This window comes from Gymnogyps californianus, chromosome 1, assembly GCF_018139145.2.
Source record: "Gymnogyps californianus isolate 813 chromosome 1, ASM1813914v2, whole genome shotgun sequence".
Lineage (NCBI taxonomy): Eukaryota > Metazoa > Chordata > Aves > Accipitriformes > Cathartidae > Gymnogyps > Gymnogyps californianus.
The window spans coordinates 176,316,124-176,342,239 of NC_059471.1; the positions used below are offsets into that span (position 1 = coordinate 176,316,124).

Here is a 26,116-nt window from a genome sequence, read left to right on the forward strand (position 1 = left end):
TAGACAATTCTTTTTCTAAAAGTGAATTCTTCTCTGACACCACAGAAGAAACAGCTTGGGTGGTGAAGTGTATCTAATTTGATATACAGAATAGTCAGGAGTCAGTGGACAAAATCACGTTCAATAGGCTCACCTTCCACTGCTGGAGAAACTCTTACAGACTCCAAGTCTATGGCATAAATTCTAACAGCTGCTTGGCTGGTCTAACATATGCTAGGGATGGGCTCTGTTAGTGCTGAATCTAGCTTCATCATTAAGAGGTTCTGGTAGAGTAACCAGGCAACGTAAAGTTCTGATGCAAAAAAGAGCCCATTTTCTTATTTTACTCCTACTGGTATTTTTAGGCCTCCAACTTCCTTACTGCCACTGGGAGATATACTAGAGCATTTATCATCTCTCTGGAAGAGGACAGAGATGTCTCACATCTCACTCCAACAAACAGACAGTCCCCTCACAACTTCACTACAAGACATGCAGTCAGATTTCCAATTTTGCATCCAAATGCATGGGTCTTCACGCATGCAGTCTAATTGCACACCCCACTCCCATATATTTGCACATAACCATTGGCAAATTATTTACATGAGTACTTTCAAAGGTGCAGATTTAGTGATTATGCATCACTGTTAGGAAAAACTGATTCCCAAATTAAACATTAGTGGCATGGCTTTTGCTTCATCTTCATGATCCCACTATACCCACAATAATAATTTATTCTTGAGATTTATCATAGGCTCTGCCTCAAACCACTTACAATAAAAACAGACCAAGTGTTTACCTTTATATTTTGAGCATCAACATTAGCTCCAGCTTCTAACAGAAGACTAATAACTGTAGTATTTCCTGCTAGGACAGCCCAGTGCAATGCTGTGTTTTTGTGATATTTGTCTCCAAGATTAACAGAAACATTAAATGTAAGTAGTAATCGGGTTGGATCCACACTGAAAAAGAAAATTCTTGTTAGATCTACAGAAGATGAACTCAGATACATACCAACTTGTTGTTAATGAGTTCAATTTCTATAATGAACATTGATCAGGTAACACCATGTAATAGCAAAGTGACATTTTTTGCTGATGATTATGAATGGCTCAAATTCCCTTCCCACCAAAAAGCAACCACAATTCTGTTGACTTTTAAAGGAGCTCAGTAAGACAGCCTGTTCTGGGATGTCATGAAACACATTTGTTATACAATTCTGTTTTCATGTTTACCAAAACCTAACAGTATTAACAGATTTGTAAAAGCATGCACATGATTATATACTTGGCAGATAACAACCAAAGTTCAAAACATGTTATACTTCCACTTCACATTCCAAAAGATGAAAATAAAATACGATGATAATACTGGCAATGGTAGGTATTCATAAAAGCTAGCCTATGTTCCTCTCAACAATCGATGGAGAGAGGCCCTTCCAAGCAGGAATCTAATTCAGATAAATTTCCTCTTTAGAGAAGTGTTATTTTACACCAACTTTTTCCAATCATCTCCACAGGAAGATTTACTTTATAAACTAAAAGTTCGTATTAGTGAGTACTTCTGCCTAATATCCTCTCCCTTTAATTGTACTGGTTTTGGCTGGGATCAAGTTAATCTTCTTCATAGTAGCTCACATGGTGCTGTGTTTCAGATCTGTGACCAGAACGGTGTTGGTAACATACCCATGTTCCAGCTATTGCTGAGCAGTGCTTACACAGCATCAAGGCCTTTTCTGTTTCTCACGCTGCCCCGCTAGCAAGTAGGCTGGGGGTGGGCAAGAAGTTGGGAGGGGACGCAGCTGGGACAGCTGACCCCAACTGACCAAAAGGAAATTCCAGACCATATGACATCGTGCTTAGCAATAAAAGCTAGGGGAAAGAAGAAGGAAGGGGGGACGTTCAGAGTCATGGCATCTGCCTTCCCAAGTAACCGTTACGTGTGATGGAGCCCTGCTTTCCTGGAAATGGCTGATCACCTGCCTGCCGATGGGAAGCCGTGAATGAATTCCTTATTTTGCTTTGCTTGGGCATGCAGCTTTTGTTTTCCCTATTAAACTGTCTTTATCTCAACCCATGAGTTTTCTCCCTTTTACCCTTCAGATTCTCCTCCCCATCCCACTGGGCGGGAGTGAGCAAGTGGCTGCATGGGGCTGAGCTGCCTACTGGGGTTAACTCACAACAATCATAAATGAAGAAAGATAAAGTGGCAATTGTGGAAAGAACATTGACTAGTTAAAAAAAAAAACAACTTTCCAAAAAATCAAAACCAGTCACTACTATACGCCACTTAGTTAACATCAAGAGAAAGTCAAAACTGCAGTGAGATATTACCTGTGTGTTCTGTAAGCTGCCCACATTAAAGGTGTCATTCCATTTTGATCCATCATATCTACATCCTAAAAAAGGAAAAGAAAAAAAAAAGTTGGTGAGATAAGTAAGCACGCTCAAGATCCAGTAGATACAAGGTTTGCAATGAGAAGCAGTATTTTAAGACTAACCAACTGAATTGGACAAAAAATGGCAAGCTTTTAGTACATAATAAAATAGTATTTAAAAAATGAAAACAGACATTAACACCACCATTGCAAAAATATAACCATTCCAATCTATTTTGGAAACTAAGGAACAGTCATGCTGTATAAGACTAGTCATTTCTATCTTACTATTAATCTTCAACATAAAAGTTATATATAGATGGTGTCCTATTGCACTTAAAAGCAGGAGAAAATAATGCACCAATATTTAATAAAATACTTGATAAATTAACATAAATACCATGGCCTGAATCCTACATCCTACTGAATGGTAGCTGCATCTATTTTTCCACTTGCAAAGCACTTTTCCTTAGTTTACTCAGTTCCAAAGGTATTTACATATCTGGATATCAAGTTAATGGATGCCAGAAAATTTTTAAGTTTAAACAAAAGCCATTAATAAAATCAACCTACTCAGAAATAAAACTGTTCTATAATCAAGTGGTGACTAAACTGATGGCTAAAAATAAAAAAAACCATTATTACATTTAACAGAACATAGCCACAGAATGACAAAACAGCATCATCCAGACAATTCTCTTAGATCCATCAGAAAGGATCTAATACCTACAGCATTTTTTTCCTGTTATAGATCCCTGCCTCACTAACATGGAAGTTAGTAATTCCTAAATACAGTGAGGCAGATTAGACTCTCAAGCACATTTGGGCAAGTTCCACAGACCACCACTAACAAAATTACCCTAAGCTAACTTAATGCAAGACCTGAACACTTTTCCTTAGAGGCAATACAGCTATGTCAGTATTTCCTATGCTACTCTCCTCAGTTCTTACTAGGAAAATTAGGTTGAAAGTGTTTTAATAAAGTATTTTGCTACAGAAACTACTGACAGAAACCCAGAAAGTGGATGATGTTGCTTTCTATCACCCCTAGAACCTTCTTCTCCTTTCCAGTAGTCTGCCAAATGCCCAGCACCCTGGGATCCCTGCTTGGTGCTGCTAGCCTGACCTAGGCAGTTTTCCAGAAAATCCAATTTAGTCCTTCCAAATAATTGCTTTTAAAACATTCCTAGCCTGCAGAAAACTTTACATTTCTGAGTTTTTACTCTGCTGGTTAATTAAAAAAAAAAAAAATCAGAAATTTAAAAAACAGTTGATGGAGAGGAAAGAGAACCATTACTTTATTGTATTGTTTGTTCAGAAAAGAGTTACATGCATTGAGACCAAGATCCAAGTCTGTTTGCCCACAGTACTTGTACAGATTAGATCCTTTTGAGCCTACTAGGACCACGCAACCACTGGCACTCCCTTTAACCTCCTGTTGTTGAGATCGTGAAGGAAATTAGAACCGCAGCCTAACCTCAAGTTCATTCATCCTTGAGAAGCATGACTGAATCACAGGTCACATTGTGCGAACAACATATTTTGAAGATTGTACAAATTACTGTAACATGAACAATCACTCTTTCATCTTTAGATTTCATATAGGAAAGCGATTCTTCGTGGCAGCAGGGACCTGATTGCCTGGACATAAGTAAAATGATTCCTTCAGTGATTCCACCTGACAAATCAAAACTACACTTTGCACAGTAGGTGACACTCAGCTAAAAGAAAAAGAAAAAAAAGCCATGAGCTCCAGACTATTCCCTGAACATAAATTACCCAGGCAGGCTACAGCTATTACTCATATTAAGCTACAACGTGGGCTGAGGCAGACCCCTTTTCGAAGGAACTTTAACAAGTGGCAAAGCGACTAAGATTGACTTGCATACTGTTGTATAGATGTAACAAAGATGGTGTAGTTGTGGATAGCAGACACATGCTCTAACAAACCTCTCATCAAAAACTCTTTGTTATTTTGCCAGATCATTACCACAGCCACACAACAAGTGGGACACTTCAGAAAGGAAGCTCTGTTGCTGCTTTTTACCAAAGGGCTGAGGCAAAAAGGTAAACCTTCAGCAGCAGGTACACATTAGGAGACTGTTCTTCTGTTCTGGTGCATACCAACAGGCATTTTAGCATTAATTTCTTGTTTAACTCTCAGTGACAGGTCAATCTGATAACGCTCATGGAGGGGTGTACCTATGCTGTTAGGACACAGTACGAGCACCGCAAGAACCAAAGATATCAACAGTAAGTGATGCAATGATCAAAAATTACACATACTGCTGCCCTCAGTATGTATTTCAAGCGTGAACTCTGTGGACCACAACTGGTAAATTTTTCACTTGTTTCTGAAATAGAACAACTCCGGTTCTGAAAGAGAACAACTTTGCATATGCAAAGATAACCAGACTTAATCCCAGGACACTAATACAAGATTCCACAAAAAGCTTCTGGAGAGGCAAAAATATAGGGGAGAAAGATCTTCCTGCATGGAAAGGAGCTGTAGCAACTATTCTGCTGCTTAACACCTTCTGAAAGCAATGTAGCTGACGAGGTAGGATTCTGAATAGCAGCTAGAGATCAGAGCAGCGTTTAGGCTTATCAGGACATTTAACAAGCAATGGTCAAACCAGTACTGTGATACAATATGGCCTTTTCAAAAGCACAAAAACCATCACAAGATTCCACTTAGAAATGCATTCAATTGCACAGAAAGGGACCAGGAATTTGATTCGCTTTAGAACCATTACTGGTTATTTCACAAAACACAGACCTTCATAGAAAGACCCATCATGTCCTTGTTCAGAATCCTCTTCTCCATAAGGAAAAGACCTCTTTCACATGGACTGTTGCCCAGGGAAAGGGAAACAGGCTTTTAAAGAGATGACATATTTAAAAGCGTATAGTAAAGAAGACTTATCAAGAAGGGAGATGTAAGGCTGAAAACATTTCCTAATTTAGGAAAGACATGTGGTAGTTATTCACTAGAAGCAGAGATTTTGGAGGATTCTCGTGGAATGAACCGAGCGCAGACCAACAGGCGGCTCATCAAGCAAGGTAACACACAGAAGTGAACCTACCTTGTTCTTTCAAACAACAAAAGCTCTGTTCTGAATGCTCTAGTCCATCAAACACAGAGACACTTTTGACAATCATGGGGAAGAAACACAACTGGACTTACAATTCTGTAAGTAATGTGCTGTCGGTTGGGTCTAGGAAATAAACACTTGGTTCAGTGTCTTACACTGGCCTGAGCCCTATGGAGAGAACGATCATCAGTGCCAACAGAGGTAACAGTGCTGAGAAGCACTGCTCACGGACTGCAGCACCAAAATAACCAAGGCTGCTGGTACCACACTGGCATCTCCCAACCTAGATGCCAACTACTCCTAGGTCATAGCTCAGAAGGTGGCCCTATGTAGCTCGGGACAGCAGTTAACAAATAAAACTGCAACTCTGATGATAAAAAAAATGCATACTTGATGAATAAGTGATAGTTAAACTATGAAAGTTATAGTTAAACTATGAGTATGAAATAGTTAAACTATAATTTTAGCTCCAGAATATTTCTTACAACATGATTTTGCCCTACTAGCAACTTTATAGTCACTCATAATCTGTGATTGAGGTAAGTTATCTCACACATGCCACAGGATGAGAACACATTATTCAACCATCCAACATACCATATCCATATCTTAACTTATTATGGGGTGACACGTTTGCGTGTGCTAGGCCCTGATATGCCTTCGGCATTTTAAGTAGCGTAAGCACAGTGTCAAGCAGTCAAGTAGTACGAGCATCAATTTTGAACACTTTCAAGTGCCTTCAAGCTCTTTTCAGTTTTTCTTTCTTGCTTTTTTTAAAATAATGATCTTACCTAAACTTGAACTGTGCTACAGATTCTGTTACTTGCTATATGATTATATCTATATCATGTACTTGCCCCAGGCTTGATTTTGACCCGGGCAACCTACTGACACAAACAACATGAGCAAATTACGATACAGCCAGGTATTAGTCTCTCAAAACTCAGTAAGAGACATGACTAAATAAAAAGGAACAGCTATCAGCCACTGCTGCCTCTTGGCTGAGTAGTACTTGCTGGCATGAAAGTGGCTTCACTTCTGACCAAGGCCAGAGGCCATCTGACCAAGAGTTCTTCCCCTACACTACACTCCAGAAGCTAGAGGACTGGACTCAAGCCTCAGACTGGAAATTTTACCATTGGCTGCTGCAACCCAGGAAGAGAGTGAAGCAGCAACACTGAATTTGGGTTCCAGCTCTGTCTCAAAAAGGGACAAGAAGCAATTAGGAGCAACTTCTTAATCCACCTGTCAGTTCTCTACACAGTTATGAAAGCTGGCTCTCCTCTGATCACGCAGGTCCACAAAGGCATCAGGATCAGAACTAACAAAGCACAACAGCCTACACTGACCTTTATCTTGACATTTATTTAGTTGTCATTTACCACACAGGTACTACAATTGGGTTCAGAACAAGGGCAAGCCTACTCTTTGGATATAAGAGAACCTGGTCTCTGTAAATACAAAAGGCAAAAAAAATTTGCAAGTAGTATAATAGGGTAAGCCCACATAAGCAAAAGCAGTTCAAGTTTCCAAACCCAAATCATGGTATCACAAAGGAGGCAGGGAAAAAAAAAAGGGGGGGGGGGAATTAATGACCTCATATGTACATAAAGGACAATAAAAGGTAGAATCATGTATTTCCCGTAGCTTCTACAGAAACCATGTAGTCTCTGTAGTTGTATTTAGTATAGCTACAGAACTATGAGTTTAGGGATTGTTATTACAATGCTTTTGATATTACTATATTTTAAAGAGACTATATATTAAACATACAAATCAATACATAATTTTAAAGTTGAACTTTTTGAAGTGTTTCCAAAAATTATTGTTAAAATTAATTCAAACTTACTGCATGGAAAGGATACCAAAATCATACTTGATAACATTTGGGGGATTTAATAAGAATCACCCTTTTAAAAGCTGTTGATAACGAGAGCTGTTTGATAATAGGTTTTAAATTTTAAAGCAAGTTTTGTGTGTTTGTGTATGTACACATGTAAAGACACACAGCTTCTTTTGGACTGAAGTATTATATGCTCAGATAAATAGAACAAGTCTGTATATAAACATGAGGACAAACAAACATTTACAGGGAGATTTCATAATCACAGTAGAACATTTTAAAGGCCATTTATACTTCATTAATGCTATACTTTAAACAAGTTCGCACTTGTATAACATCTGCAAGATTTTTCTGGTAACATAAAACCCACATACAATTATACATAATTTGTGAACAAAATACAAAACTTGTTCCTGATGAAAAAGCATTTCTCTCCAATCATTATCTCTTACAAAATAGCGATTATATATGATCAGCCTCTTCTTGTGCCTAGCTTACTCTCTGTCATACACTAAATACTGTTTTACCAAACAGTTCTCAGATACAAACTGAATACTGTATGGAGCAATAGTTTATTTTTTCACATGTACAGGCACAAATAATTTTCTGCAGCAAATTTAGTATTTGTTTTACACAGACCAAACCCACTGATTTCACAGTCATATTCTACCTGATTCATTGGATCATACCTCACTTGCTATTTGAAAGAATAAGCAGAATACAGAAGTGTGAACAGCATTAGCAAGAGTGTAAAACAAGAGGAGGGCTCTGACTTTTCTATATGGTTTACAAAGTAAATCAAATTGGTGTTTCAGGCACCTATCTGTGGGTGAGTAAATCTACAAATTATGATGCAGGGCGAGTAGCAAAAAGGTGAACGTGTTTTTGAGCATACAGAATGAAGGACGGGAGACAACAAGAACAGTAATGAATACGCATGCTATATACACACTTTACAAATCTAGCAGTAATATAAGAGGCTAGCAAGACAATTTTGGGTTGTTTTGGTTTTTTTTGTTTACACACGCGTGCAATTAGTAACAGCAATAAATAAAAGTTGTGGACTGAGGTGTAAAAAAAGAGATGACCTATGACAGCTCTTTGTCATTAGAGTCTTTACGCGTGTATAACCTGATGATTCTGTGAAGAATTCTAAAATATTTGCTATCATCGTCACTGTTAACATTTAAAGATTAAATTCGTTAGAAATAAAGAATGGTAAAAGAACAACTGCTAGAATTTCCATATACTACACTAGCCAGCTATGAATTAAAGCCAAAGTACTCAGACCACTGTTAGAGGAAATTAAGTTAGCAGGTGGCACATCAATACTGTAGTCTACAATAAAAGACAATGAACTATTTTTATGTTTAGTCAGGCAAATATTTTGCATTTCCTGAATGATAGGTATAGGTTTCAATTGTTTTCCTACTCTAATTTTGAGTAGAATCTATTCAAATATGATATTACTTAAAATTTACCTGTCCCTTTGCTATCAGGTAAGCAACAATCGAAGTATGTCCAAACTGGGCAGCCAAATGAATACAGCTACATCCTTCTCCATCAATTAGCGACGGATCTGCCCCATATTTCATCAGCTGTACAACCATGGATAAGTGACCCTGTCTAAATGTAACAAAACACAAAAAACAAACAACTGAATAACTATATACAGAAAAACTATTAAAATTTTAATACTTGAATACAACAAATATGTTTAGCAGTTAATTACACTACCAGAGCTTCCGCACTTTGACTCATACTTTGAAAACAATTGTCATGATCTGATTGTGCAACTGAGTAAGCAAACTCATTCATATGAGCAAATTCTATGCAGCCAATGCATTCATCACATGCAATTCCCTTAAGCATGTTGTATAGCAAAAAGCCAGTCAACAAAAAAACCTCAAGTTATTGGTTTAGAAATCTAGTCTACTGTGACTTCTTCCAATCCACATCTGAAACCTGCTATTTTAAGAGATGTCAAGCTGGCTATATACTCTCACTTTTTGTGGGGCATATGGTTTATCTTTCTACTATTAAAAACAGTAGTGAAATAAAAATAGGAAGAAAAAAAGGAAAACTGAAGGCCTACACTTCCTCCACACTACATTAAAAGCTTAAGCATCTTTTTGGCATAATGAGCATAAGCATAGCCTTCTTGTAGACACAGTGCCTAACTGTCAGTACACAGTGTCTGACATGAGCAAAAAGACCTTTTCAATCTGTCAAGCTTCGGACAATGCTTCACAGAACAACAGATTACAGCTATGAACACCAGGAAATTTAATCAAGCTTTTCTGCTATTAACACAGAACTTAAGAGTGTTATCTGGAACAAAAAGAAATATACAAGCTAAAATCTTTAACAGAGGCTAACAAGCAAGTCCTCATCTTTAGTAAACAAATAATTTTGATACAATAAATGTTCTAAAAGCTAATTTTCTAAGTCTCCTTTTGCAGTCTACAGTTAAAAATATTAATATGGACAGTGTTCCTTTCCTGCCTATTTCTAGGTGGTTGCCTGAAGGAGCAAGCTACTACTCGAAGGCTATCTTCAGTTTTCCCAGCCATTCATCATTCTCGGACCGTCTTCTACACTGTAAATCTGATTTTAAGGGCATCTTTAAAAAAAGTCCACACACGTAATAGAACACTGCAAGGACAATGTCACACAAAATCATCCCAAGCGCCATCTGCACAAGTGTTGCTGAACTTCAGAAGACTGACAAAAATAAGATCTCCAAAGTAAGGGTAAACAAAAGTGACTATAGACTCTAATTTTACTTTACTCCTTTTCCTATCATAGCAATCATCTTCCTCTACATCAGAAAGAGAAGACCAAAACTGAACGATATGCTGAAAGCTCCTGTAGCTCAAACATACCACATTCACAGTGTGCCCAGTTAACAATGACTGAATTAATTCTTATACAAAGTATTCCCATAAAATACAGCAATTTCATAAATCAAATTGGTAGCAAATTCCAAATTAAGCAAAAACACAGGAAAAGAAAATTCCAGAAGACTTTTCCCCACCTTGTTGCCCAGTGAAGTGGAGTAGAATTTAAATCTCCTCCAAGCTGATCAACGATAGCACCTTTTGATATATAGTATCTGGAATAACAGAAACAGTAAACATTATTGCTTGTCTTGGTTAAATATAAAGGACACACAGTAAGCATGTTTGATGTTATGCAAAACGGGCAGTTACAGACCAGAAGACCAGAACCTTTCCTTGCCTTCATATAACGTTCCTTTTTAGAGGTCACGCATATACATTCAATTTTTTGCCTTTTTGGTGTGGGTTGGGAGAGTAGGGATGCTTCCTACTTTTTTTTTTTAAACATGCTACTATTTCCTAGTTTGGTTCTAAGGTAAAACAGAATAATTGCTATATATTAGTACAAACTGTGCTACCACAGAGGTATTTAATAAAATGGATTCTTCTAAAATATTTAGGGATTGCTGCATCAAAAAGAATTCTGAATTAATGGTAAAGCAATATGCTGCTAGAAGACTAGCATATTCAGAGAATTTTGGCTAAATGGCAAAATTATATACAATTCAGCTTGCGGCATGCATCATCACTGGAATGGCCCTGCTGAAGTCATTGTTCCAAGAGCTCACACTTAAGTTACACATTTAACCAAGTACTAAGATTTTTACATACCTCTCAATTGTTATTAATCAAAGGACAAAAACATCTGAGTATTTAAAAAATACTTCTAAATGATGGGCTAGAAATTATTTTTCCCTCAAGAACTTTTATAAAAAGACAAGCTACCTGTAGGAACAAACCAAGTCACCCATATTTAACCACAGCAATTCATATTCATAGTCATTTGTACTGTTTCTGTGAACTGTTTTCCTTGCTGTTTTATATGGGACACTAAACTGGCAATATTACTTGTCCTTTGTGAAAGAAAATGCACACCTTACAAAGAAATTAATGTTTTTAAAAAACAGCCCTTCCCAGAAGGCTTCTAGTTCTTCATTCACTACTGTATAAACCAATGGCGAAAAAAAAAGTTTACTAACAGACCTTTGAAAAGTACTATGTAGCTATAGATTCCCAAGTGCTCGCGCATTTCAAGTATCTGTGCCTGCAGACTTTTTGCTTTCAAAATACCTGTCAGGTATATATGAATGCTGCTCTCCCGCCCACACAAACTGTCCTTCAAATCCTCAGCACTGAGTTTCTGGCACCTCAATTTCCTCTAAGTGTTTCAAGACATTGCAAGAAGAAGGGCAGCAAACAGAACAATTTGAAAAACAGTACTCTAAGTAACTACCTTCTTTTTCTTTAGTGCTTATTGATTCAGAGAGTGAAACTTGAAAAACAGCCCAAAAGTTACCTTTAGGAACAGAAACTGAAAAATGCATTAGCTATACATGTCAACACTAAAAACATCTAAAGGAAAAGTCCTTTTATACAGTTGCTTTAGAGCCATCAGACACAATGAAGTACTTCGGTAGACTTGCCAAAGTCATACAAACCAGAGTTTGTATGACAAACAAGATCTGTTCTGATCGATGGAGGACAGTCCACTCCACTGATCTCCAACACCAAAGGAACAAAACCGCAACATCCCTCCACTGAAGTTAAGCTTTTGGATCCTCAATGAGAAAAACCAAAGATTTTGTGAAAGTATTGGTCCCATGTAGGTGAAAAGACAAGGAGTATATAAGGTAAAGGGACAACGTAATTTTGTTATTGTGAAGCAAAGTATCAGCTACCAAAGAACAAATTTGAAAAAGACACTGAGAAGCTATTTAGTCCCCCTTGGAAAGGAGTTCCCAAGGAAATCTTGTCTAGATAAAAGACAGCACAGAGCAATTCACAGTCAAAGCTTGGATCCATCTTGGTGATGTGACAGCCACTCATGGGGAGGTGAACATTAAACAGATTGTCTTCATTCAAACAGTGGTCCCCACAGAAACATGGAATATGTTCAGATTCTACTGAGCAGCAGCACTGCTTACTCGTTAGTACGTTTTATTTAGAAGGAAGAACTTGCAGTTTGACAACTGGGAAAAGACAAGGCGGCGATCTCCTGCCAGATGGCGCATTGAAATAACATTTTATGTTTCCTTAAGGGTGTTCTTAGACTAAGTTGAGATTTATCACTGCATTTCAGTTTCAGTACACATAAATGGTGAGATTTTTCTGCAAAACCAGACTAAGAACTTAATCTCCTTGCCTAGGTAGATCTTGCAGAAGGAATTTTGTGCTTGGTGAGAATGTTCCCGGAGAAAGGAGGAACTGGGCAATTCTACTCTCAGTGAGTCATCTAAGCTTCCACACCAGAAGATGCCAGGTGTGCAAGTCCTGTTTGAGCAATCTACTTACATTCAAAGCAAGCAGATCTGATAAGAGGTCACCTTAAGAAGAAAATACTTCCACTGATCTCCACATTAGGATCACTAAGTCTTTGCCAGGCATTTGAAAACTGCCCCAGCTTGCATTCAGTGCTTGTGGAATCAAAGCGCACACAGTCACTGTCGCTAGAAGGAGGAAAAGTAGAAGAGAAATCCTTGTCTGGAGGAAGTTCGACACAGGGAATGGGGAAATGCAGGCAGTAGGTAACTGTACAGATATAAGGCAAATTTTTGCATTTTTACAAAACTGAGTTGAAGAGAGACCAACATATCAGTGTTATGATGAAAAAAGAATTATGGCGTGGATGTCTGACACTTATCCCTGACCCTGCAGAAATAAGAAAAGGGTCTGTAGTTTTCCTTAGAAAGTATCAATGGGTTTCACCATTATCTACGCTGAATCTCAAGTCTCACAATAGACAGGATGAGGAAATACTAAAAATAAGAGAAGCCTAATTCTAAGCTTGCACTCTCCACAGACAAGCTGCTAAGCTACTTCATTGGGAAGACCTTATATAGTCAATACCCAGTAAGCAAGACACTGAGATCTGGTATCATGACAGCAGACCACTTACACTCTATCTCTGTGATACCAGGCTTACCAGCCAAAATATTTAATGAATTATCCATTGCACACAATGGGCACAAATAGCGGAGACCTGGGGAAAGATGTGATAGGATCAAACAAAAAGAAAAACACAGAATAATTTCATTCTAAGGAAATGGAACAAACCAGTGTCCCACCAAAGACAGAGTGAGAGAGCGCACAATATGCTGGGTGATATAAACTAAAATAAATTAAGACCCCCTAAAGACAGAGGAACTTAAAGCATAAGAACTGCATCAGAAGGAATGAATTTTAAATACATTTAAACACGCTAGTAGTCACATGCGCTCTAGTAAACAGCAGGAAGAAAATGCAACGCAGTATGTCACAGTGGTAGAGATGCATCAAGAAGGGACAAGAGCTTTGACATATTGTTGAGGAAAAAGGAAGAATTAGACACATTAGATTTAAGAACATTCAGTTGTCAGGGCTCATACTAAAATAACTTGAAAGAGGTATAGCTGGTACAATTAAAGTTATGTTGAATTAAAATTCTCAGAACAAGTTTCCAGCACCCAAATGTAGGTGGACAGATCTCCCTAACATATAATAAAGACCTAACTGGAAATTCAGATAGAGATTTAAGCACAGACTTCCATCTATCTGAATCTGACATTTTGATTTTGAATCACCTCTCTGTCCAATATAGTTGCTATAGCAGGAAATTGTTAGCAACACGCTTGGAGGGAAAAGAAAAGGTAAAATACACCATGAAATACTTGCATGCTAAAGTATTTCTTTCACAAATTTAGCTTCAAAAGAGAACTAATGGGGAATTTAAAATTTGGCCCGATTTTACTCTGTGAATGACAGAAGGTCCCCAAACAAATTTTTTGGGCAGGTTTTTTGTTTGTTTGTTTTGGTTCTTTTTTTTTTTTTTTAAAGAAAATGCTGTAGAATACGTAAAATGCTAGTGAACTAAAGCATTAAGTCCTAATCAAGTATCACACAGGTAGATTCAATGCACTGTGAAGCTAATACAGAAACTATACATAAGTTAATACAGAAACATTATCCACAATACAGGCCTATTTTTTTCAAATGCCTCATGACATACTGATGTTTTTAAATTATGATAGTTGTCTCAATGTCATCCACTTTTCAGACCTTATAAGGACATATCAAATGATATGGAATATCTGTAATACAAATATGTCTTCCAACAGCTCAAATAAGATGAACAATTCATTGCACATAATTCATTATGCATTCAAGATGGATAAAAAAGTCAGCTCAAAATATAACAACTGCTTTCAGATGCTGTACTTCCCTTAAAGAAAAACAGCTATCTGAAAAATTTTATGCATTTCAGTTATTTCACAGCAAGTTGTAAGATGCTAGCCATAAAGACCCAGGACAACCCAGAAGGAAAATGGAATGAAAAGGAAGAAAATAATAGGGTCTAAAATGTACTCTCACAAAAAAGGTTATTTAGGTAAACCAGGGTCCTGCATTACTTTTGCAAGAGGCTCTCTTTCAGTGTGCTAGGAAGCATGTTGGTTACCTATCTTATAATGAAAGGAAGATACCAAATGCAGAATTATGGTTTCCACATAAGCTTCTACCCACAATAAAGACATCAAACCTGCTGTGCTATCTATTGTGTATAATAAAAAAATTTATTTCAGGAACACTGAATTATTTCACAGACTCATTTTGTTTGGAAGGGACCTTTGGAGATCATCTAGTCTAATCATCCCTGATCAAAGCATCTAGATCATGTTGTCTAGGATCATGTCCAGTTGGGTTTTGAATATCTCTAAGAACGGAGAGTTCACAACTTCTCTGGGCAACCTGTGCCAGTCCTCAGTCAGCCACACAGTAAAATAAGTGTTTCCTGATGTTCAGATGGAATTTCACGTGTGTTTTAATTTGTACCCTCTGCCTCTTGTCTTGCCCCTGGGCACTACCGAGAAAAGTCTGGCTCTGTCTCCTTTACTCCCTCCCATCAGATATTTATATACATTGATAAGATTCCAGGTATTATATATTACCAGGTATCTCAGGTACTTGTATACATTGACAAGATCCTCCTTGAGGATCTTATATACATTGACAAGATTAAGCCTTCTCTTCTGTGGGCTAAGAAGTTGATCCTCTTGCAGCCTCATGTCAGATGTTCCAGTCCCTTAATCATCTTTGTGACCCTGCACTGGACTCACCCCAGTAAGCTCGTACCTTTCTTGCAAAGGGAAACCCACAACTTCACACAGATGTCCAGCTTCAACAGTTGAGTAGAGGAAGGATCACCTCCCTCAACATGCTGGCAATGTTTTTCTTAACGAGGCCCAGTATACCATTGACCTTTTTTGCTGCAAGGCTGCATTGCTGGTTCACAGTCAGCTTCCTGTCCACCAGGACTCCAAGGTGCATCTCGTCAGATCTAAATCTTTATTTATTTACCTATCTTTATCTGTTTAACCTTCTTTTAAGAGAACTGCATCAGGACACAGAAAGTCCTTTAAATACAAGGTGGGAAACGTGAACCTGAGATCTTCTAGAAACTCAGGATCTGGTCTGATGAAGGAGCTGGTGATGGACATAGATGGGGAGAACGCACTTAAATGAAGATTTTTTTACATCTGTTTTTATCTGTAAGTACACACATTCATTAATAAGAACTGTTTTGAAAAGTGGACTGATTGAAGATGTGCCCTTTATGCCAGCTGAAAAGTGGACTGATTGAAGATAAGCAGTTTATGTCAAATATTCTAGAAACCTGCTGATTCAATAATATTTTGTGTATTTAGATTTAATTGCATGTACTTAATTCATTGTTTTGTTACTGGTAGAGAAAAAAAAAACATGTTCTATACACACTCATGATTTGTAAAACAGCAAGCACTAAGAATTATCCCTTCAGGATTTAAGCTCTCCATGTTCTGAAATATAATAATAGGTTTTAAAACATAGTCTCAAATATTATGCTCCAGATTTTATAAGCTGAAAAGCAAAAAAATACCCCAAATCCCACAGCTCCCACTATTAAAGATTTTGTTATTACTTGCAAGGAGAGGTGCTGCAATGTCACCTTTTGTAACAGCTGTTTTTTTAAAATGCAAAGAAGTTATTTAAGTTAGAACTTCTTGAAATGCTGAATGAAGTAGGAATTGCCCCTTGCATCATATTAATTTTGCTTATTCAAAAACATTCACTACAATCTAGCATCAAACTTCCCCTCCTCAAAAAAGAAATTTGCTATTTCAACAAGTATACCATAGTATAAAGAAATTCCAGGTGCAGCTGAATAGCTGTTCCACAGGTTTATCTCATCTGAGAAGAGTCTGAGCTTGACTTCTGGACATACAACAGGTTTTATTTCTGTTAACTGTGTCATCAAAACATTGCTGCCAAAATGCAAATTAGGTCTTCTAACTTCTCTCCCCTCCCCCAAATTTCAAGACCAAAAATTGAGATTTTAAGAGACTTAAGATTATGTAACACCTTAAAAAAAGAAATCAACATTTTTAAGGACATGATTAGTTTATGTTTAAGTTAAAGTGTAATACATACTTCACCAGATCTATTCTGTTGTTGATTGCAGCCCAGTGGAGAAGTGTTACGTTTTCTTTGTCTGGTTGTCGTACATCGTAACCTGCTTCCACCAACTCTCTACATCGTTCGTATATTCCATACCTTGAAAATGAAAACAAGATTTTTCAAAGCTGTTACCTTAGATAAAAATGCATTCAGCAAACACCATACTTATGGTCACAACACAAGAGCTTCAACAGAAGAGAAATGAAGAAGAAACTTTACTTCCTGTTTCTATATGATTACAGAACTCTTGCAACAAGAAGCTTCCACTGGTAGAAGTTATATTAATCAATTCAAGATTTTACAGAAAACTTGTCTCCACAGCAAACTATACAGCAGAGCAAGACGAAATATCGATCAGTAGTGTACCAAGTATAAATAAAACTCTTCTCTTCCCAGGGACTCCACTACATTTGTTTCTCCCACCTCTGTTCTCCTTCCTTTCCATCTCTTGAAGACCAAAAGAGCTCAGCCAACTGATTTGACAGTATCTTCCTAAAATTCAGCAGATAACAAGATCATCAGGTCAATTACAAACACTAACAGAGCTCAAACACTTCCCATTTTTCTTCTCAGATAACAAATAGCAATCTTCCTGATATGTTAGTACCATTTTCTTTTTTCTACCACTTCAAAATTCTACACTTTAATATGAAATTAATTCTTTCATTAAAGATGACTATTAAATGTGAGCTACCTTCATTTGAAAAAAAATTCTGCATACATTTTGAAAGTTGAAACAAATCAGGAAGCATAAACATCACTTAGGCATCTAAAGTAGGACTGACTCCAACATTAAATAATCTTTGTCTTGATGCTTAGACTGTTTTACCACCTATTTTTAGTGGCCATAAAAGCAAAGCAGAAAGGCAAGTAAAGATTACATTTCAGCATCCGTACAACCCATACGGATTTCTGAAGTCTCAAGGAGGAGACTGATGTGTGGGCACACCTGGAAATCAAGATCAATGCCTTGTGACCTCTGACTTCTGCTAGAGCAGAATTTTAACAGCCTCTCAAAGTTGGAATTTAAGTACAGTTTCCTTACGCTGCTTCTATGTTCTCCTTTCTGCAGAAGAGACAGCCTTAGACAACTTAAGGCCCTTTTGCTCCACTTGATCAGCTTGCGTAACTGATGTAGAGACCTTTTCTCTGGAGTAGCTACCATTCTTACTTTTTCTTTCATGTATTTGAATGGATCCTCAATCTGGACAGCGCTCCCATAGTAAAGCCTCAAATGACTCAAGTCAACAAACCTCAATAATGCTTTCCAAGCCTATCACAGGTTTGAAGCACATAAATCAGTTGGACACTACTAAAAAAGAAGTACTAGACATAACAGCCTACTTAGATCATTTTGTTTTCAATTTCTTAGGAAAGTTGCACTAGAAATTATGAAAAATGCTAGAAATTGCTGTCATACCTATTATCTTTCCAAACATTACAAAAGATCAGAACAAAGACTACTGCATGCAGTACATACTAACTGGCAACAAGCCTGTAAAATTTGGTCCCTCAGACTGAGTAAAAAAGCAGCAGTCATGAATAATTTTGACAACAAAGCTTTGTTTTTAATCAGTTGGGGGTGGGGAGAGAAGAGGTTTGGTTTACAAAGACTTAAAAATATGCAGCCAGCTAGACAAGGTACACACACTCAGACACACATAACTGCCAGGAAAACTGATAAGGTTCTAAATCTGGCCAATCTTGAGGCACACTATCTCCCAAGCCCCAGTCCAGATCAGCAGTGTGGCCTGACGAGTGCTTGTTCAAATGGCTTAACGTGTACCATTCCTGACATTCCCCTGCCACCCTAGCTGAAAGGGCCACTGAAACTGGTTAAGACTACTAAATGTAGGTCAGCCAAGAACAAAGAGTGAGAAGAGACAGTAGAAGAGATGGGGGAAAAAAGGACTCCGAAAGCAAGACAGCAAATTCTGATCTTACTGCAGTACAATATCACACTAGCATATTACAACATCTGGAGGTAACCTGGAAAGTGATTCATATAGAATAGCAAAATACCTTTTTGTTGACAAGCTGTTCTACTCCAGTCAGCTGTTATGACAACCCTTCCCACTGTAGACAAGCCTGCTGCCTTTGTTTAAACAACTAACTGAAGCCATAATGTAAGAAATTATTGACCTACAGCCCTGCCATTAGGTTTAACAGTCACCAGCTGAAAAAATTGTATTGCCCAAGGCTGAGTTTAGCTGACTCTCATCCTGCTTAAATAAGTAGTACTACACAACAAGCAGGAATTGTATTAATAAAATATTCTAACGTATTGGAAAGATACAGAGAACACAAGAACACAATAATGCTAACTTCTAAAAAGTGTAAGAGGCAATCATGTAAACCTTGCTTACAATGGATTAATATTTTCCTTACATGCACTGGTTTTGGCTGGGATCAAGTTAATTTTCTCCATAGTAGCTCCTATGAAGTTATGTTTTGGATTTGTGACCAAAACAGTGTTGATAACACACTAATGTTTTAGCTGATGCTGAGCAGTGCTTACACAGAGTCAAGGCCTTTTCTGTTTCTCACACTGTCCCACCAGTGAGAAGGCTGGGGGTGCACAAGAAGCTGAGAGTGGACACAGCTGGGACAGCTGACCCCAACTGATCAAAGGGATATCCCATACCATATGACATCATGCTCAACATATAAAGCTGGGGGAAGAAGAAGGAAGGGGGGGACGTTCGGAGTGATGGTGTTTGTCTTCCCAAGTAACTGTTACGTGTGATGGAGCCCTGCTGTCCTGGAGATGGCTGAACACCTGCCTGCCGATGGGAAGTAGTGAATGAATTCCTTGTTTTGCTTTGCTTGCATGCACAGCTTTTGTTTTCCCTATTGAACTGTCTTTATCTCAACCCGTGAGTTCTCACTTCTACCCTTCTGATTCACTTCCCCATCCCACTGGAGAGGGACAAGAGAGCAGCTGTGTGGGCTCAGCTGCCTACCAGAGTTAAACCACAACATTACTATTGGTCAGCTATGGTAAACTGTACAAATGATTTAGATTAGTGTCCTGTCAAGTTAAATACACAACACAAAATGAACCTCCTTGAAAGTAACCTCTGATACCTAGTCAAGTTTTTGTTAGACCATGCTACCAAGACAGGTATAACCAAGCAGCACTGTCACAGTCTTTGGGGGAGGGGGGCTGTTTGTTCTTTGGGGTTTTGGGGGTGTGTGTGTTATTTTATTTAAAGTAAATCTCTAGTCTTCTAGAAAATGTGATGCTGCTTTCTGAAGAACTTTGCTCAAGAGATATGAAAACGAAGGAGAGCTGTGGCAAGCATGCGACTCCACTCTGCTGCCTGTTGAGGCAGAATGCTGCCGCCAATGCCCCTGCAGAAGCCCTGACAAGATGCTCTAATTATGCTACACCGATGCTTACAAATACCATCCTCTAGAATTCACCCACACACTGCTGTGAGGCCCTGGGCAAAGACTACTGCATGGGTTCAGATACAACAAGGAGTGGTAGGAATGGACTCCTTCAGGCTTAGCATCATAGACTTTCCCTCCTCGTCCTCACTGGAAGGCAAACTGCAAGTCACAGGTACTTCCTACTGCTTGGCCACAAAACAAATCACGAAGTTCTGCAATACATCAGAAAAGCCTTCCCAGGAAAACAAAACACTTTCCAAAAGTTAAACCGAGAATGAGGTATATAGCAATTTGTTATTTAAGTCACCATCAGTTTGTCTGTTCCTAGCAATTTATTTTGGTATCTTGAACTCAATCATAACTGATTACAAAAGATGTAACACACAAGGTATAATTTAATAACTCTTCAATTTATTAAATTGTCACAAGAGGACTTAAGGATCTACACAGACAAAATCCGCCTGGCAAAAAAGGTTAGGAATTTACAACAATTTGCTCCTCTTCCTGGAAACAGCAGGTTCTCTACAATTAAATAAAACACTGAATCTGATGCAGTCATGGTTTCTTGAGCTCTGTCCTAGAAATGCAGCATTCTTCTCTCACATACTACCTACAGTCTTCTTCCAGCAATTTGCTGCAGCTGACTTCAACTTGCCTTCTCCAAAGGTTCATGACGCACTGTTAAATTACAACATGAGGAAGTCATCTATTTCAGACACTCAGCATTATAACAACAGTATAAGCGCCATTAAGGGCTCTATGCCCTTGAAGAAAGAGGAATGGAGGAAAAGATTCAAGTCCTCACAAGAGACTGATGTATTAACCTAACAGATTTTCTGCATCTGGGTGAATTCTAGAGGGTGATGCTGTAAACATCAATATGGAGTATAATTAAAGCATACTATTGAGCTTGCCTTGTTCTGAAAGAAATGGGACTAGTTCTTCCAAGGCAAAAATACCATTGTGCAAGCTCATTTCACTATCACAGTCTCTAAGCCATTTCAGTAACTAACCTGTAACATTTTATTTGTCATCGCAAGTTAAAGATATTTTGCATTTACTGCTTTCAAAAATAGTATCCTAGAAGCCTTTTGCATTTAAAAAATGTAATCCATTTTTTAATCTTTCATCTGCAAACACATTGACTCTTGGAAATAGACACTGCCAGCTTTGCTGCATGATTAACATAAAATTTGGCCACAATACTAGGAAGGAATCTCTCTTCAGTGAGCACATCACCATGCCAACAAACAGTAGGTAAGCCAGGAGCTCACTCCCTCGTCTTGCTATCATTGTAACTCCAATCAAAGCTGTTTTAACTGGAAATGCAATTAGTAGAAAAATGATCTTTTTAATCTTTTGAAGTCTCATTCCCATGAACGATGGTGGTTAAATACTAACAAAGCCTTTCATAGTTCTCATGTTTTTTGGGTTAAACAGTAAGACAGTTTTGTTTTCAACAGCAAAGGGATAACTCAAGAGCTGCTTAACGAACTGTTAACAGTGATGTTGAGAGACAAGAGAAATTCAGCTCTTGCGTATGTTCCAAAGCCTCAAATTGTCTAGACAGTTGTGGCTATATTACTAGTGTCGTTAAAAAAAATTGCACCCTTCCATGTGAACTTCAGATACATTTCACTTCCAGCAATATAATCAAACTCCACAGACACAAATGACCAGGCATAAAGAATGTGTACCTGTGTCACGGTCTGCCCATCCTCTCCTGTGAATAGCTGAAAAAAGCCAGGAGTCATTGTCATTTTGGCCAGCCCTCACCAATTTGAATTATTCCATATGTATCCTAATTTTTTCTTATCAGTAACCCTACAAATGATGGGAAATAGTGAGGGAAAAAAGCATATTCTCAAATGTATCCAACAATTTTTTTCCTGAGCAAGATTCAGCATATTTCATGCTGCACTGTTTCACAACACACAGTACTTCATTTTGAATGATCTCAGTGAATAAGACTAACAGAAAACTTAATCTTGCGATAATGAAATCATAACACTTGAGCACAAGGAATCAATCTTCCAGAAGTCACAAAAGCACTTGTTAATATCATTGATGTTTAATACCTATGTTCATAACCGTTATTTAACATACTTCCAGCATAGCTGGAGTTTGTTCAAGTTCACTACAAGCAGAAGGTGCTTATTCACTCTCAACAGAACTGAAAATCACAACGCAAGGATTAATGTGTCCCAGATTTTGTTCTCCTAGTCATAACCCATCATATACTTCTCTACCTGTGAACCTTAGCTGCTTTTCCTTAGTTTCATGGCTTAAAAGATTTCAAACAAAACAAAGGCAGCAACTTTAAGTTATTATGTTAAGATAGTACCCTTCCCAAGACTTCATATTCTAAGTTATGACTCCAGCCTTGGATGGCCCAGGTGCCAGAAGAGATAGAAATAAACATACCCAACATATGACTTTTTACAGGACTCCACTCCCTTGCAGCTCCAGTGAGAGCACTGAATGACATCACAGAGGAACAAAAACAGTACACAGCCCACCCTCTGATTTCGTAGAGGCAGAAAAAATTCAAAGACTTTCTATGCAGTTGTAAGTGAAGTACTTACTAAGTATTAGTATGCTGTGTTCCTCCATTGCAATAGCAAAGGCAAGAACGGATGGGGTTTTTTACTACTGCTTTGAAAACAGATTTTCAAATACGTGTGAGTGGCCTGCTTCTGCTTTCAGATACAGAGTGGAAACTGTATATGAACCAAACAATTTTGCTATAACCGAATACAAGATACCAAGAGATTACACACACATTGTAACATCTGCAAGATGAAGGGCTAAGACACTACTACTTTTAACACTACCTAGATGCCCTTGGACATGTTTATAACAAAGCCAGTGAAAAGTGCCCTTTATATCAATAGACATTAAAACCAAACACTATGATTTTTACTCCAGCACAAGTTTCTACAAAATAAACACAGAGAGAGACTATTTTTGGTATAAAGCATGCTTAGGCCCCGATGTCTGTGGGAGAATTTATCAGGAACCTAATGGGGAAAAAAATACAAATACTGATAAACTCTTTGCAATGAGAACATCAGCTGAACCGCTCTTTTCTATACAAAGTCCTAATTTGATTGTAAGAGGTTATTAGATTTGTAGCTCATAGTGTACGAGCACGTTAATTTAATAAGTGTCCAATCTACAGACTAAGAAGATAAAGCACACAAACAGTTCAACAAGATATGAAACAACCAACAAATACTTCTGCAAAAATGTGTGGAGCTTGCAAACTCTTATTTTCCCTTGCTGAAAAACATAAAAGCAAATGCATTATTTTACTGACATTGTTTTATTTCTCTGTAATCAAGTACCAATAAACTCAACATCTTAAAATAGAATTCTACAGTCAAACAGCATACTTGAAGTATAGATGACTTTTAAACCTTTTCACCCCATTTTTCATCATCATCATCATCTTTAAAGTTTAAGGAAGTAGTTCCCCATTTTCATGTATGTTGCAACAATAATATAACTAGTTACTTTCACAGGAGAAACTCTTAGTAACACAGCACATTGAATACTGTAATAACAACAATGATTATGAAAAAAATTAAATGACTGACTAGCTACTTACATGACGTGACTGTTTCCAGCTTGGATTATCACAGATTTAATAGCAAACAATTCTATGCTACAGTGAAATACACTTTCTACCTGTCAAGAAGCCTGCAATTTAAGTGGTCTTACACGAAATGCCAAATCATTTTGGATGACAGATCAGTTTGACTTTTTTTTTTTAACAGAGGAAGATACACAACTTTATTACTATAATTAGCTATCAGACCATTCTCGAGACCAACAGAATTTCATTTAACTAACGGTAAGCACCCAGCTACCATTTGACTGTATCACACTAAAAAACCTGTTATATTCTCTTGGGGAAGTTTTGAAGTGTTCTGAAAAAAAACCTATGCTGCCAGTCCCATGATGAATGCTACATGTCCGGACTTGGAAAAAAAAACAACCACCCAAACTAAGAGACTAAAAATAATTCTTACTCTATTTTGCTACGTTTTGCTTGAACTTACTGAACTGCTTGGGGAGAGGAGTTCTGGGAGACAGATGAGTGGCCCTTTTTTACAAAACTTTTTGTGGCATCTTACTTACATTAGCACTGAACTAAAAAGTAAACAAAGTCAGCAGATATTTTAATCTAACTGAATATTCATTTTTGAGGACAAGTGGTAGAGGATAAGATCACCTGTTTTTCATACATATAAAAGAGAGGTTATATTTCTACAGAAGTGAATAACTACATCATTTTAATAGAAACTGTATATCTTTTTAATAACACTGAATTAGCAGCATTATTTATTTTATTGCAAGCCTTATGATATTTGGTGGGTTTATCTTCTGCCTTAATTTTTCAGAGATTTTTCCCTTTAAGACAGCTGTTTTATATAACATGGCCTTCAAATCCCAGTAAATACTTAAAATAAAGGTGAGTTCTCCCTCCAGTCAGTCCGAGTGCTGTCTAGATACCACAACTTGCTCATATACCCATGCTGACAGTCCCCCTTTCCTGTGATATTAACCATTAGGGTTATGATACGAAAGTATAGTCCTCTTTGGTGAGATGTCATCCTCTCTGTAAATCACATCTCGCCATGACTGGGGAGGAACATAATGGATAACTCATAGCCCTGTTGATTCTTGTTTGAGGACACCAGAAAAGAATTGTAACAACTCAGCTGAAAGCATAGATCAGTCTAAATTTGAGGGCTAATAGGGACAAATATGTTCTAGTGTTTCAAACATGCAATGAGTATACAAGAATGGAAGCACGTAAGTTGTAAAACCACTTCTGCTGTCATATTTCCATGCTTTTAAGAAGCAGCTAGTTTGATGCTATGCCAGTATTTTCATTTCTAAAAATCCCCTAATATGAAGATTATAGGTTGTAGTATTACTATTAAAGTATTTAGAGCAACAATTGCAGAGTCAGTCAGCATCTATTTCAGGAAGTTAAACTCCTCACAACTCAAAACAAAAAGCAAAGGAAAGTACATACTTCCTAAATCTAAATGGGGCCTGTGTCACATGCAGAGCTGCAAAGCTGCTTTCAGTTGGAGGAGATGCCTTTTAGGAAAAAAAGGAAAGCAAAATTTTCTTTTAAGAAGAAAAAGGCAAGCAGCTCAGCAAGATACTTAATAGTTTAAGCATTCAAATTAACAATACAAGAAAAACAAAAATCTTACAAAACTATCATCTCAGCTCATTGAAGAAAAGTGACAGTGGTGGTGGTTTCTGAATGGTAGACAATAGCAAGCTAAAACGTAGTGTCATGACAATTCTTCAGAAAGTCTTGTGAGTTAGTATGTACTACAGGACTGTGTAGAAGATGAATTTGTATAATTCACCTGCATTAAGAACGCAATTATTAAATTTGCACACTGTTTACTCCTACAATCCTTTCTCAGCAATAAACTCAGTTTCATAGCAGCACTGCAGAATCAGAGATAACAAAGGAAGTTACACAGAGACACATTCCTTCTAACCTAAATAATGTCAACAAATCAAGGAAACCCTCTCCCATATTTTCATACAATGCTTATAAATTTATCTTAACAGTAATCTTGTACAGTTCACTTCTGAAATCTTCCACTACTGTGTCTACAAATAAGTTCACCCTCCACTTTATGCAAATAAAAAAATCCATTTTACTGTTTTTTAACTAATACAGACACAGACAAATCTAACACTCAAAAATAAACTTACTGTGTGGCTTTGACAATGTCCCAAGTGCTGTAATCATCAATGTGGCTTTTCCGTCCAAGAGATTCACTATATCCATGGTTGTAATGGCTTTGAGGCTTTATTTCCTAAAAGACAAACTTGCTATTAGAATACCAAAATCAGCATT

General features: G+C 37.5%; 1 protein-coding gene across 1 annotated transcript in view; it reads right to left on the reverse strand.

Annotated features, from left to right (window-relative positions):
• ZDHHC17 (zinc finger DHHC-type palmitoyltransferase 17) overlaps positions 1 to 26,116 on the reverse strand; it is an 80,286-nt gene that overhangs the window by 34,885 nt on the left and 19,285 nt on the right. Inside the window, exons 2-7 of the mRNA XM_050898094.1 lie at positions 25,972 to 26,075; positions 16,795 to 16,917; positions 10,332 to 10,409; positions 8,776 to 8,920; positions 2,313 to 2,377; positions 779 to 941 (exon numbers count right to left, since the gene is read on the reverse strand). Of these exons, the coding sequence (XP_050754051.1) occupies positions 779 to 941; positions 2,313 to 2,377; positions 8,776 to 8,920; positions 10,332 to 10,409; positions 16,795 to 16,917; positions 25,972 to 26,075 (678 nt within the window). The remainder of the gene's footprint in view (positions 1 to 778; positions 942 to 2,312; positions 2,378 to 8,775; positions 8,921 to 10,331; positions 10,410 to 16,794; positions 16,918 to 25,971; positions 26,076 to 26,116) is intronic.